Consider the following 15,437-nt stretch of genomic DNA (forward strand, 5'->3'; position numbering starts at 1 on the left):
CGCCCCCCCCCCCCCAACCCCAACCCCACCCACACCCCCCTACTCCACTCAACCTCCTTGTGTCTTCCATATCTCTTTGTTGCATCTCCATATCTACACTACACTTATATACTTATTCACCTCCCTGTTTGCTTGTGATGCTCCATCTCTGTCGTGCACATGCTGTGCGGCGAGTGCGTTGGGATGAGGATGCATGAGTCCAGAGAGCGGAGAGGCAATGAGATGGATGAGAGAGGAGATGAAGGAGAGTTGCAGGGTCTCTCTTCTCTCTTTGGCTGTCCATTAGTGGCGGTTTACCACAGCTGTTGTTGTGTTTTTCCCCTGTGGTAACACCTCACATACTCTCTGGTTCCTTCCTCCTCAGGTTCCCTTTTATCTGACAGGTAGCATGGCAGCAGGGCACACCATGCCTCTATTCAGCAAGTGTGTGTGGCCCTCGGTGATGGCAGCTCTTGTCCTTCAGCTACATCTCATCGTCTCTTATCTAAACTTCAAACCGTACACCTCCCTCCACCTTCCCTCTCTTCACAAACTTTTTTTTTCCTTCCAACAAGCAGCCCGTGTGATTAAAAGGCAGTTCCATGTGGGGATGCCCTGTTGTGGGTGTGTGAATTAATTATCAGCGTCGCACACACACACACACACCTGCCTCACACTGGTGTGAAGGACAGAGTGGTGACAGTGAGGGTCCGTCAGGTACGCTGTCATTGCTCCAAGGTCAGCTACCACTCATCAGTCCCTCGGTCTCCTCTCCGGTGTGTGAATGTGTGTGTTTATCGCCTTAATTTAACCCGAAAACACAACAAACCAAGGGAGGACAGACTGTGACGCAGGAAGCTACTAATGACATCCTTTACACTCGTGTGTGTATGTGTGTGTGTGTGTGTGTGTGTATCCGATGGTTTCTCCTCATGATCCTTCAGGTTGTTGCAGAGCATGTTCTTATGTTTTGCCTATGTTTTTGGCTTAGTGAGTTGTGTGGGGATGTGAAGGTTATTTGAACACAACGCTGTCATAAATGATGCCAGAGAAAGCCTTTGCTGAAAGGTGCTTGAGCCTGTGTTGCATCAGAAAACAAGGCACTGAATCGGCATCAGCAGACTGGTGTCATGTGAAATCTCCGACGCCCTGCAGCCCTCTATTGCATCTTTCACCAGCTTCGCTTTGCCTCTCACTCCGCACTTACCTTTTTTTTTTTACTGCAACTTCTCCCTAAAACTCCTCCTGTTGTGTTTATCTCCCTTATTCTCCTTGTCGCTCTGCCTCTCTGCCTTTCTCTTCTCCCGCTGTCCTACTGTGAGAAACCATTATAGAGCAACTTCTCTCTCTCTCTAATTGATTCCCCTTCTCTCTCCGTCTCTCCTTCCTTTTTTCTGTCGTTCTCCTGCTGTGAGCAGTCCATTGCGTTCATTTCAGTTTGCAGAGCTTCACCATTTTCCTCACTTTCTGTCCTCTTTTTTTCAGATTTTTTTTTTTTTTTTTTTTTTTTTTTTTTAGGAAATTTCTTACATCGCTGCCCTCTTTTACCCCCTCCACTCTCTCCCAAATACCTTTGTACCCTCTGAACTCGATACACACAAGAACAAAACTCGAACGTAGACATACACACACCGCCTTGCCCGGACAATCCCGAACCAGTCACTGACAGAACTGAACTTTTTCCCCGTTTGCTGATTGTCGATTTCGTTTTGTTTTCAGTTTTTCCGTTCACAATTTCCGTTTCGCGTTTCATATTTACAGTCAAACAAGTCAGTCTTGGTTAGCATTAGCTCCTGCATGTGTAAAATGGCGGCATGAGAGGAGAGGTGGGATGGTGGAACAGTGTCTGTCTCTGCAGTGGGGCGTTCTTTCGACTCGAGACACACGCACACAGACACACACATACACAGACACACACACACACACACACACACACACACACACACACATACATACATATGCACACACATTTAGCCATGGTAGTGCACAAGTGCACATACAGTTACACAAGCTGACTGCAGTGCAGAGACCACACTGTTCTTACAGACATGCCACCATGAACGCCATTTTGTGGCGTAGCTCACCATGACCGAAATTATGATGTTGACACAAACGGGTGTCCTCATGTTCAGTTTTTACACAAATGATGTGATTAAAGCCAGATCAAAACACACACATCACACACAGTCGGGTAAACACCAGGCATTCAACACTAGCGTTTTGTAGTTTCGAAACGCGCCGCGGCAAAACACAAACAATAATTCATAGTGATCCACACAGCGTTGTGGCACTATAATTTAGGAAAAGGTTGTAATCATCGGAAAGTAATCCTGCCTTAAGTTTTCTTTATCTGCAACCAGAGCCCCCTACAATCTGAAGAATAAAGTGAATATATCGTGGTTATTTTGTTCTACAATTGTGGCATCATTTTCATTGTGTGTTGTTAATTAATGCATTTTTTTTCAAGTCTCCATATTATCATGAACTTAACTTTAAAGAACAGTGCGTTACTATTACTCGTAAATCTCCTAATTGAATAAAGATGTGGCTCGATAGCAACATTTTCCAGTAAATTGCGACATACGATAAGAGATGTGATTTTAAGGTCTGTTTTCTGCACGCGACAGTCATGTTTAAAGTAGAAAATGCAAGGAAAAGTATTATTCGCTCTTGTTTGCTTTGGTTTTTTCTTCCTACAATCACAGACACACAGCAGCTCAGCGAGAGGCCCAGACCCAGCACGCTATTTAATGCTTCGTTAACCCCTAGATGGTCGTTAGTCGCACAGAACCTGAGAGTAATTTAGTGACTCATGTCTGTCGGAGCGACATGTTGCAGCAGAGACCTGTAGGTACAAGGCGGATATTACAGACAAACACTGTTTTTTCCAGCGAAGCCTTCATTTGATAAATCCAGGCTTCTCCTCGTATGTGAGTCTACGACAGATGAGTTCCGAGTGTCCCATTTCCTTTCTCATAATCTCAGTCAGTCGCTGTGGGATAGGGATAGGTGGTAGTTTTCCTGGAGACATCAATACACACTTGTCTTCATATGTGTGTGTGTGTGTGTGTGTGTGTGTGTGTGTGTGTGCAGGCCTGTATGTTATGAGTCTTCGGGGTTGCAGTGTCAGAGGTGGGTTCAGGGCTACAGATCGATTTAATAACAGCTGCAGTTGTGCCGTCTCATCCCTCTTTCTTGACCCTTCTCCCCTTTCTCACTGATGTTACATGCCATCTCTTCTTTTCAGGGGGCTTTTAACCATTTTCACTTTTTTTTTTTTTACGCTACCTGTATTTCTTCTCCTTTCTTCCCTTTTTATCCTTTACCTCTTTCGCCGGCTCCCACACCCCTCCCTGTCGCTCCATCCTTCCATCCTTCCCTCCATTATTTCCTTTTAGTCTGTTCCCCGCTGAGAAAGTGACGCCCAGACACAAACACCCCCCTATCCTGTCTCTTTCTCTCCCTCCCTTTTCTCTCTGTCTGACCTTGTTTCAATCTTTCCAACCTTCTTTTTTTCCCTGTACTTTCTCCTTTTATCTTCTGTCCACTTCTTGGTTTCGCTCTGTCATTTTGAATTTTCGTGTGTTTTTTTCCCCCCTCTCCTTTTCATTTCCTGTATCCCCCTCTGTATAATCTCGATCATTCTTACTCTTCCTAATTTACATAACACTATCTTTTCCTGTTGCCATGCTTCTCAAGCTCTTTTTTTATCCGACCTTTAAGAGAATTTGCATAGGGGACATATTTAGGGTTGCACAGCCAGTCAGTACACATTTTTCATGGCGTTAGGCTTTGAGTAATGGTAAATACCTTCCCCTGGTCATTTGTCTGTTTCTCGCTCCTTTTGTTCCACAAGGCAGTAGTTTTATTGAGAAAGTTAAGCATGCAAAAATGACTAATCAGCAACTTGTTTCTTTGCCTCAACTTTATCTAAATCTCTCGCCTCTCTGTTCTCTCCTCCTTTTACAGAATCAGAGGGTTCAAAACAAAAACAAGGTGAGATGCAATATATTAACATCTTAAAAATCTTATATTTGCTCATTTTATGTGTCTAAAGGTCTGTTTTCTTCTTCTCACATTTGTCTACCTGTCTCAGGGTTATACACACTTTACCACTATTGTAGCAAAGAAGTGAGTGTAACAACTATTTATTAAAAATATGAACATACATGAAACAATAATTATATAGTACTATGTTAAATAGTGTACATCAGATTTACCATATAGAGGAGACTTAGAATATAGGATTCACATCACATCAACATCCCCTCAAAGCATCACATTAACATTAAAATCCTGTAGTGGAAAAAAAACTTTTCACATAATTCTGTAGGAAACATGTCCACACATGAAGTTTCTGTCTCTGTTTCAGACTCAACGCATCCGAATAGTGTTTTCTCACCGAGAACAACTTTTTTCCCACTCCTCGTCCCTGTCCTCGTCCTGCTGATCACATGACTTCCTCATCTGTCTGCTGACCTCGCACCTCTCCTCCGTGGGACATTAAAGGACACAATGCCATCAACTCTCAAGACAGTGAATGATACATTGCAAGCTAAGCTACGTTATTACGCATGACACACAGACAATTTCCAGGAAAAAAAATTGCGTGTCTTCTCAAAAACAGGGCCACAGTGACTCAGGGAACAACACAGCGAATCACAGTGATTCATTTCTTGTTATTTTCTTTCACCTGTTGTGTAAGTAGCACCAGAGAATATTACCCATAAAGCAAAGGCATAGTCATGAGACTCTTACCCCGTTCTGGTGCCAGAAGAACAATGAGTCTGTCAGAATTTGTTCCTGCAAAGTTTTCTCACTTTTTCATTGGTTTCTCATTCCACTTCTCATATTTTGTCATTGTTGCTACTTTTTTGAGTAAATGACGCCAGCTGAAAAAAGTGGCCAAATATATACGAACTCGTGCACTGACTCAGGATGGAGGTCGATCAGTTCCCTGTTAAACACTGTTCCTACTAAAGGCTGGATATTGAACTGAAACCACCTCACATCCTTCTAAAGATGATAAATGGGTTAAACTTTTGGAAAATAAAGGAGTTTGAGGAGTATTCTGGAATAGTCAAGTAGGACTGTTGCGCCCCCTACTGGGACTAAACTGGGTAGACTGGAGTTGGACTGGTGTGGTCATTAACCCCCAAAACTGGACACTAGATTGTGATGCTCTTAGGTGAATATGGGACCCAGAACAGAGGTAGTCCTTTCTGATTGGACCGCCTGTTGTTTTGCCTCTTTAAGCCATGCCAGTGTTTGGGAATAAAGTGGAAAAAACAGAGAGGCTTATGGGCAAAATGGAGAGCATCAGTGCGTCTCGCTCCACAGAACATGCCGCGGACCACTGAGGAGGCTGATTGGCTGATGCTTCTGCTGACCAACCAGGTGTGCAGACACACTCACAGGGTTTTTGTTCCTTGTTTCTATTTTTGCTGATTTCTTTTTCTTATTTCCCCCGTTGTTATTGATTGTTAGCTTTTATAGTTAATATATTCTACAAAAAGAAGATATATTAACTGTGTAAATCAGTGTTTTAGGAACAGCTTTACAGATCTCCATTATTTAAATGTCAGATAAAACAAATATTTTATTCATACACAAACTATGATTTGTCCTCTGAACATACACACTGTATGTATGTACTGGTATATTTTCAATATGATCTCCAACAGTGTAGTTTCCCCATTTTAAATCAGTTTGTTGGTTAATTCACCTCATTTCTATCTGATTATTGACCAAAAAAACCTCTAACAGAAAAAATAAATAAATTACTAATTTATTTTCCAGATTTTTTTATTGAATCGGATAATCAGTGTGTATTTTCAATTAAAACTTGAGTTTATATATATTTTAATTTTTTTTTATAATATCCCAACAATTGTCAAGTTACTTTAGCTCATAAAATCTAAGGTTAATTGTGCAATTTATTTTTCTCTTGAAACTACATTGTCAGCACTTAAATACTGTATATATAATATAATATTCAGGTGTCAACATGCTGTACATCATACCGCTCATGCCATTTTATTTTCTATTTTAATTTTGTAAATGGGTGTTAAAAGAATTTTTGAGGATTTGTTAAATATTTTCAGTATTGTAGAATTTATAAACATGTATGTGTAGGGATGTGTTTTTTTCATGATGTGTGTATTATGTTCTGCTTTCACATTTTAGTGAAGGATGTAGCTTCTTCTGTGAAGAGCCAACTGCAATCTGAGCCCCTTTTACATGGCAACAAAATACAACAAAATAAATATGATTGCATTAAATCGGGTCGAATTGGGTCGAGTCGTCATTTTACTTTTGAAAGTATTGATATTTAATCTGACCGCAGATCGCACAAACACACTCCTAGCCCTATTTGTGGAATAAACACACATCAGTGTAAAACACAAGAGCTCAGAGATAAGGAGACTTCAGGGACTTGAAATGACCTTGTGGTGTAAGAGGCCATTGTAATGTGAGTAACCTAGTGGAATATTGAGCTGAGTTTTTATCTATGAGCAGCCAAACCCTGATAAGACTCTGATACCCAGTAGACATTCGGTATTATTAGAGCATAAAGAATCATTGCCAATACATCGACCTCAAAGTATTCGCTGGATTTATTTTCCGTAAACACTGGACTAAGGCTGAACACAGAACGACTGAAGACATTTTTGTTTTATGTTTTAAATATAGAGGTGTAAGTCTAAATAAGCTGTAAATGCATTTCCATTTATATAGGCTGTAATGTAGAGCCTCTTGTGAAGCTAGAAGGGCAATTTCCTGGATAATATGGCTAATGCTCCTATTTCATGGTTTATGATCTCTTCTGATGACATGTTTGTCACTGTTGAGGCATGTTGTTATGAAGCGCTTATGATTTTCACCACATACATATTTCCAAAGCCTATATTTTTTTCTATTGTAAATGAATTAAGCATCGTGAAAGAAACGGTTATACTTTTAGATCTTTATAAAGGCAAAAGGAAGCAAAGACGAACACCACACCAGTATTAAGTGTTTAAAAACTGTTTTCAGCCAAGACATGCACCAAGTGATGTTTACATGTAACTGTGATGTGGACGTTTTATATTTTATGTTTCATTTCAGACATAAAATGCTTTAACAACCATCACGCTTCAGCAATTGGACTATGTTTCTTTCTTTTTATTTCCACTCAGTATGTTGATGTACATAACAGATCTGTTGTTTGTCAGTTTACTGAAGCTGCAGCTGAATTCAACCTCCCGAATAAACTTTCTAATTATGGACAGATGTTGCCGTATTACATACATTTAGAACATCATGAAAATCCCACATCATACTTTCTTGGGAGCCTTCGTGGCACAACTGCGATCGTAAACAATTCCTTGGACGACAAATTTAGTTTTAACTATCTGTATGAAAAAATATTCCAGATTACATATCCATAAGAGTACAGCTCCCTTCTCCACAAATGACAGTGTAATTGCACTGTATCACATTTCAACACAGCAGGTTCTGTTGCCACAAGTTAGTTTATATTTAATTGGACCCTGGATGAATATTTAAGGCTCAGATTCCTGGTATTGATTACATCTTCGGAAACCTAAAACACTGGCTATTAATAGACACAAACAATGCTTATTCTCTTGCAGTATTACCATCATCTGTGTGATAATTCCCATCTATTTATGCAGATTTCTACAATAGAATAGTCACAAATTAACTGCACCTCACAGTCACTGAGTGTTATTAAAAATCAGTCAAATATATACTTAGGTTTTACTGTATTTGTATATTCTGAATTTAATATTTGTAGTTCTCACAGATGATTGCTAGAAGGTAAGTCCTTCCTGAGTTTTCCTCCTCTCAGGTCTTTCCTTGGAGTTCAGGAACATGTTCTTCACAGATAAGTTCCTCAGTAATCAACACCTTGAACAGCAGTGACACACAAGTCGTGAATCCTGACTAGTGTACGTTTCACATAGAAACGAGGTGAATTGAGGTGAGGTGAGAGGACGTCCCTGATCCCTGCAGTAGGAAGTGTCCTTTGGAAAGCAGAAGACTGGAGACCTTGAGAGAACTTATTTCATATATTTTATTTGCTGTTTTGAGCTGAAGCTGCAGGATTAAATATATGCTCTTTATCCTATGAGAGGCGAAGCGATACAAGGCTGTGTATCATCCATCTTGTTTTCTCCTTAAAAAAGCTTTAGTATATATGACAAGGTTCAAGGTTTGAGTTGCATTTTAGTGACATTAAGGGCAAAAATTCAAGCTCTTGGTTATGGAATGAAAATACATCAGTTAGGGTCAAATTTTCTCAGGAATCTGAATCTGAAATCATTTATGCAAAACCTTTTGTGGTTTTCAAATCACTGAGCCTTTACTGACACAAGGTTCAAACAAAAAAACATGAAATTTCGCCTATGCACTACTTGATTTAACCATTTAATTTCTGTCAAAAATCAAACATAACATGCTTTCTTCTCTTCATCTGTGAGCTTTGAATCCTCCCCAGGAGGCCTTCCTCCACCCCTGGATGGCTTTCGTCTTGGCATCTTAGCCCTGTTCAGTCAGTCTGAAATTTAAAAAAAAAAAAATCAATTAGGCATTACTCCACAACATGTGTAAGAGTTGTTTTATTAGTTTAAATTGATATACAGAAGCCTTCCTAAAGTGATTATGGCTGGTTAAATTGCCTTCATCATTGACAGAGCAAGTCAAAATCTAACAAATTGGTGGGCAGTTGAAAATGAAAATTTGATTGTAAAAAAAATTTGATCTCACTTTAGGTAACATAATTGATTAAATTTTGGAGGCTAGATATTGAAAATTGAGTGAATGCAATTTTTTTTTTTTTTTTTTTTTTTTTTTTACAATGGTATGTATTTTTTTCACAAACTAAAAACTGATGGGGGTAGGGTTAGTAAAAGTAATGATTTTACTGATCTAATATTAGAATATACTTAATTGTTGGGTAATGCTTTATTCACAACAGAAAAAGAAAGAGAATGGTGTATAGTACATACAGATTTATGATAATATCAACTCTACATAAAGAATTATAAGTCAAATTCTTACCTAGAAGCCAAAAAATCCAAACAAATTTGTTACAGGATGTCTTCTGAGGAACTGGCTGATATGACGTCATTGACTAACTGAAATCACTGAAACTGATACTCATTCAAAAGGGCAGACCATAAGCTCTTCTCCTAAGGTTAAAAGTAAGCAAGTTCAATGAAAATTTGCAAGCAGCAACAGGATTAATAGGGGTTTTCAAATTATTTGTTACTGAAAAAGGGTCATTTTTGCCCACTTTTGGCGAACATCATGCAAAAAAGTCACACAAGGACAAGTGATACACATTTTTTGATGTTATATTCTGAAACTACACAATTTTTCCAATAAATTCAACACAAGACACTGCATGAAAGGTATACATTTATTCCACAATATTTTTTTCACAATAATGTCACAAAAATGATACTCAAAGTTTCAACCTTGTCATATATACATTAAAAAAAGGTTGTGACACCCAAACTCTGATCAGTTTTTCATATTAAGCAATTTGATCAAGATTAAGTTTGATATTAAAAAAAAAAAAATTATATATATATATATATATATATATATATATATATATATATATATATATATATATATATTATATATATATATATATATATATATATAGTTGAGGCTCCTCTTTACTTCTTCCTCAGGACCGCTTTGGCTGTTTTCTCCATGAAGGGATCTAAAAATTTAGTTGTTGGTTAGAGCCTGTTAGATTTCACGGCTGCCAAAACTTGGGCGTCATAAATCTTTCCAGCTCACCAATCTAATCTTTAGTTGTCATCTCTGCACAACTGATGGCACATCTGTCATCTTCCAAACAGAACCATTTTTTGCATCAAGGAATGGGTCTAATTTACACTCGTGACCTCTCAATCCCACTGCACTGGACATAAACTTTTTTCGTATTTTCTAGCAGAAAAGGGAGGCTTTTGCTATAATATTTCAGTGTTTTGTGTGTCTGAGTGTTCTTTAAAGCTGAAGGTAATATCTCACCTGTGTGTGCTGTGTTATATTGTCCTGTGAAAACAGCTTTTGAGGACATTGAGCTTAAGGACTATGTTAAAGTAAGTAAAATGTGATTTGACATCTCTTGCAGATATTGCGTTTACTTTTCCAATGTTTTATAACTAGATACAGTATATATTTCCAAGATGAATATTTGACCCTTCATGCACTAGAGAGTAAAACTGACTTAAGAGGCTAAATCTGTGATCTGGGTTTATAACAAGCAGATCCTCTACTTAAACTCCTTTATATTCTTTAGAATTCAGTTCAAGAATATCGCCCTTATTATTTATTCTGGAGGTTTCACTTGACTGGTTTTCTCTGCACAAATTTTTAGTGGCCTTCACAGCTGAGCTGATCAATACTGTACCATACTTTATCACGCAGTACAAGTTTCAACTCCGACAGAATTATGTAAGAAAATACTTTTAATGGAGAACGCAATCTATGGACAGAAGCACAAACCCCACAGTTTCCGTGATTTAATCAGTAAAGTTAGTTTTCATACTTCCACATTACAAAACCTGGAATATAATGACAATATTTCAACGTTTGGACAGGAGATCAATAAGATCACATCACTGCCATGTTCTCAAAAAATTTAAGTTAATTAGTTTGAGTATTTCATTACATTTCCCAAATACATCTATAAATGCCTTCATAACCAGGCTCCTCAGGTGCTCTATGACCTTGTTTTCCTCATAAGCAGCATCCGGAGGGACCTGTAAATTGCCTCTATGTAAATCCTCTTTTGGATAACTGCTTTCTCTGTTCATGGAATCAATATGTGGAAGTATTTGCCTTCAGAACTCAGGCTGAAATAATTTTACACCCAATCTGAAAGAGAAAACAGTCATGTTGTAATGAATAACTCAATGTTTCTTGTATTATTGTACTTATATTGTCACATATTTTCACCTGTGCGTTGTGTACTGCTGTGACAACGGTTGTAGTTTGTATAATCCTAATGTATGTTGTTGAGTTTTATGTATTTTAAAAGCCCAGGTAGGGAGAGACATGGCAAATTTGCTTTGGCTGTGGTATGTGGCAAGAATCCTCACCCACAAACAAATGAACACTGAATAATTTAAGATAAAACTGGACCTAAAAGTCACATCGTAATTTGTCAAAATATAGATTGAATGTTGTACCCAAAATCTACTGATTGGGAAATTATTTGAAATGAATCAGTCACATTTGCATTGATGCTGTTTTACTGACAATGCTCCATCATAACACATCCAGCTTTGGAAACATCTGTTTTCGGCAGAACACAATTTTTATTTTTATTTATTTATTTTTTTTTGCTGTTAAAATGTGAGTCACAGCATCACTTACAAGAAGACTTCCATTAGCAGCATAAATAACCACTTTCATGAGTGGCTTAATGTTTTTTCTTTTTTTTTGTGTTAGACTTGGGGTGTGAAAGCCTCAGAGGATTATCATTGAATAATTTTATTTAGCCTTGATTAATCTGTGTGCTGTTTAATTTTTCAGGTTATAAATAATAGTCAAGGTTTTTATTTCATCTTCAGGCATAGGGAAAAATTTTTTTTTTCTAAATAGTCTAAACTAACCAGGTTCAGTGCTTGTCAAACTCACTTTTACATCTCCTACACATGTCATATAGCCAATAACAGGGAAATTGTTCTGCTGTATGCTCACAAAGCAGCCATGTCGACTGTGCTGTATAAACAGTGACAAATGTGAATGGACCAGATAATGACAAAGGAGGGAAAAAAAAACCATTCTAGCCATTTTTGTGTTTCACTCAAGCAAGAATCCATGTCAACAGATATATCAGCTGAAATATTATTTTTATCTGTGAGTTTGATAGACTTTTTAACATAAAAGCAACTGATGGAATAGCTGACAAACATTGCAAATAGTAAAGAGATGTACAAAATGTAATCTGACGGAAGTAAACACGTAAAAATGTGCTTTTCATGCTTGATTTTAGATGTTTTACATTGGTTTGTTCATATCATTAGTCTCAGACTCAAGGATGGACTTTGGAAGGTTCAAAATCCAGCTCTAATCTATAAAAACAGGAATCAGTAGAGTTTGGCGGGGCCTTTCTAGTGTTAAACATCTCTCATCTTTCTAACATTCCGCACCATGTTTAAGTACGGCTGTTGAGTGCAAATGAGGTCCAGTTGAGTGGAGCAGTGCTGAATTTTCTCATCAGTTTTCAACATGCTGGTTGAAGCTTCACAGACCCCGGCCCTTTACATTAAAGTGAGCCCGCTGTGTGAAAGGCAGTTCTGAATGCATCCCATGTGTGCAGATTCAGGCAGGGGGTCTTGGTTCTGTGTACCGGACTGGTAGCTGTGACAAACTTAGGATTATGAGGCTGCTTTTTATTTGAACAGACCAAAACCAGACACAAACGAGCTAAGTCAGTCACACTTCACATGACAGCAAGCAAAGCAGCCTTCGTCCTCATTCTCCCTCCCATTCCCTCCTTTCCTTTCTTTCTCTCTTACTTTCATCCACTTTTAATGTGTGACACTTTGATACTGAACATCCTATTTCCCATGTTCTGGTCGATTGGCTTTACATGCAGATAGGTTAGTAATTTGCATAGACTCAAAGGTCTCCCTTCTCTCCGGATGCTTTCTGACAACGGAGTGTCTATTCATCCTCTGTGTTAAGCATCCCTCCTAGGACATCGCCTGAATTGCTGTCTCATGCTGCTTCAAGTCTCGTTTTACACTGCAGGAACTGCTGAGGAATTGGATTAGGAACATATTCCTTTAGAGAAAAGCATCACAGCCACCAAAGCAGTCTCGCATCTGAGCAAATATGGATAGTTCAGTCTGATATCAAAGCTTGCCGCGTGATTTTGTACAAAGTCATGCCAGGTGTGCAGTAGTGATCTTAAGTCACGCTGACTCCATATCACACATCATTAGCTCTTTGGATTCTGTTATAAGTTATAAGAGTCCCACCTGGGAGATTTGGAGAGAAACACTTGAGTGTATCAAGAAAACAGCAAGGAATTATGGGGCTCGTGCACAGGAGGTAACTCTGATCACCCCAGTTCTTCTTACCTTTACATCTGCTTAAGTGGCTGCTGTGATCATTCTCACACCAGTCCAACCAGAATCCATCTTTGGGGATGCAATTTAGTTTAAGCATGCACAGGGGAGGCAAAAATAGGCTTCTTCCACTTTGTCTCAAATTACGCAAAAGTTGCTGTATCAGATTTTTGAGAACGTTTTGTTTGCAGTTTTGTAGATTTCAAACTAAACTTGATTCAAAAGCAGATGACTGTGAAATAACAATAATAAAAAAAAGCTATTCATAAATATGCAATTGAGGAGCAAGAAAAGTATTTTAGACATAGTGAAAACACTTTTAGACCCCTGGTAGTCAGTACCCATATCCACCCACTATGTCAACCCAGACTTTGATGGGTAGTTTTTCCTCACTCTGTCTTCCAGGTCAAAAACAAAACATCACTTTAAAATTCATAAGAAGAAGTGAACACAAAAAAACACAGAATTATAACACACATGAAGAAGAGCAGGCAGGAAGGAAGGAAGTGGTGCGATGATAGTAAGCGGTTGAACATGACGGATATCAGGACAGTTGATAGAGAGATGACTGAATATGGATGAACACGAAACTGTGGGAACAAAAGTAAACTTAAGAGACAGATACAAATTTAGACATGGAAAGTTGAACATAAATTTGATGTTTTAGTTCAGTCAGTGTGGGAGAAAGTCAGAGGGCTCATCCAACATAATGAACTGCAAATTATCTCTATAAAATAACGAAATGAAGGTTTTTATTTTACCCTTTGAGTGCTTCTTATTTAGACTAGGAGATGGAAATGCATGATCTCTTTCCAAAACCTCAAATTAATGCATTTAACTGCCATTTTCTTTCCGTTCTCTTAACATTTATATAAAACAAAAAGCATCAAATTGTTTGTTTTTGGTCCATTCACCAAAAAGCACATCAAAAGTAAACTTAAGAGACAAGTGCAAATACTGACAAGGAAATGTCAACTTAAATTTGTTTTTTTATTTAAATCAGGCTGGGAGAAAGTCAGAGTGCTCATCAAACATAATGAACTGCAAAATGTCACCATAAAGTAATAAAATAAATACTTTTATTTAATCTATTGAGTACTTATTTAGACTAAGAGATGAAAACAGATTATCTCTTTCACAGACCCCATTTTCTTAATATTTATATAAAACAAAAAGCAGCAAATTGCGATTTTTTTTTTTTATTTTATTTTTTTTATGCATTCCCAAAAAAACACACCAAAAGCAAACATAAGACAGAAATACACATTTAAACATGGAAATAAATCAGTGTGGGAGAAAGTCAGAAGGGTCATCCAACAGTATGAACTGCAAAGTTTTAATTGAACCTATTGAGTAGTTATTTAGACAAGGAGATGAAAATAGATCATCTCTTCTCGAGGGCCCAAAGTACATATATTACATAAAATAACATTTATATAAAACAAAAAACACCAAATTGTAAGATTTTAAAGGAGAGGGTGTTATCAGACTTCATTAAAAGTTATGTTAATTGTGTTTTTTCCACTCCATACTAACAGAGGTTGCTTTCTCAGCCTGTTAAATCTACAGGACTATTTTTTCCACCCAAATATCATAATTCAACACAATGCCCCGGTGTGTTTATCGCAGCACCAAAACACACACCATTACATTTGTGCTCTGATTATGAAGCCTCTGTTTATTGCCTCTTTTATTACTGTTATTATTAATAAATCAAGCAGGCCGTGAAGCCCGGACAGATAAGTTCGGGTGTGTGTATGTGTGTGTGTGTGTGTGTGTGTGTGTGTGTGTGTGTGTGTGTGGGCCGGAGCTGGAGGTGGTAATTGCTGGTGTAACAGTGTGTGCAGCCCCGCGGTGGCCTCGTAAGCGACCCGCTTTATTAGATCGGCCCGTATCGATCGTCGCTGCGCGGCGTTGACTAATCTCCAGGCGGAGAGAGAGAGAGAGAGAGAGAAAGAGAGAGAGAGAAAGAGAGAGGGTGGGGTGGGGGGGATCGATGAGCCTGGATTCAATCATGTCTGGAAACAGAGAAGGTAATTTATTGTAATCACTGGTGCTAAATGGAAAACGTGAGAACAACGCGCCCGTGAGGTGCGCACAGGGAACTACAGCAGGGCGCAGGTTCTACTGGAGTCTGCACATGAAGGGGATGGAGACTGAGCCACACATGAATCAATAAGAGCCTGCTGTTTGACCTTCCCTAGCCTGTCCAAGCACACATCTCTAAACCTGATTTTCTCACTTTGCTTGACAGAAAGCCTTTTCACTATTTCCTAAAACATTTTGACGGAGGCTAGACACAGAGCCAGCCTCATCCAATTAGACTCCTGAGAAAGAAAAACAGCCTGATGAGTA

General features: G+C 38.4%; 1 protein-coding gene across 1 annotated transcript in view; it reads left to right on the forward strand.

The window, feature by feature from the left end:
- Positions 1 to 6,260, forward strand: part of efna4 (ephrin A4) — a 31,779-nt gene extending 25,519 nt beyond the window's left edge. The window contains exons 4-5 of the mRNA XM_030159232.1: positions 3,949 to 3,975; positions 4,352 to 6,260. Coding sequence (XP_030015092.1) covers positions 3,949 to 3,975; positions 4,352 to 4,437 — 113 coding nt within the window. The 3' untranslated portion in view covers positions 4,438 to 6,260. The remainder of the gene's footprint in view (positions 1 to 3,948; positions 3,976 to 4,351) is intronic.
- Positions 6,261 to 15,437: the final 9,177 nt, after the last annotated feature.

This window comes from Sphaeramia orbicularis, chromosome 16, assembly GCF_902148855.1.
Source record: "Sphaeramia orbicularis chromosome 16, fSphaOr1.1, whole genome shotgun sequence".
Taxonomy (NCBI): domain Eukaryota; kingdom Metazoa; phylum Chordata; class Actinopteri; order Kurtiformes; family Apogonidae; genus Sphaeramia; species Sphaeramia orbicularis.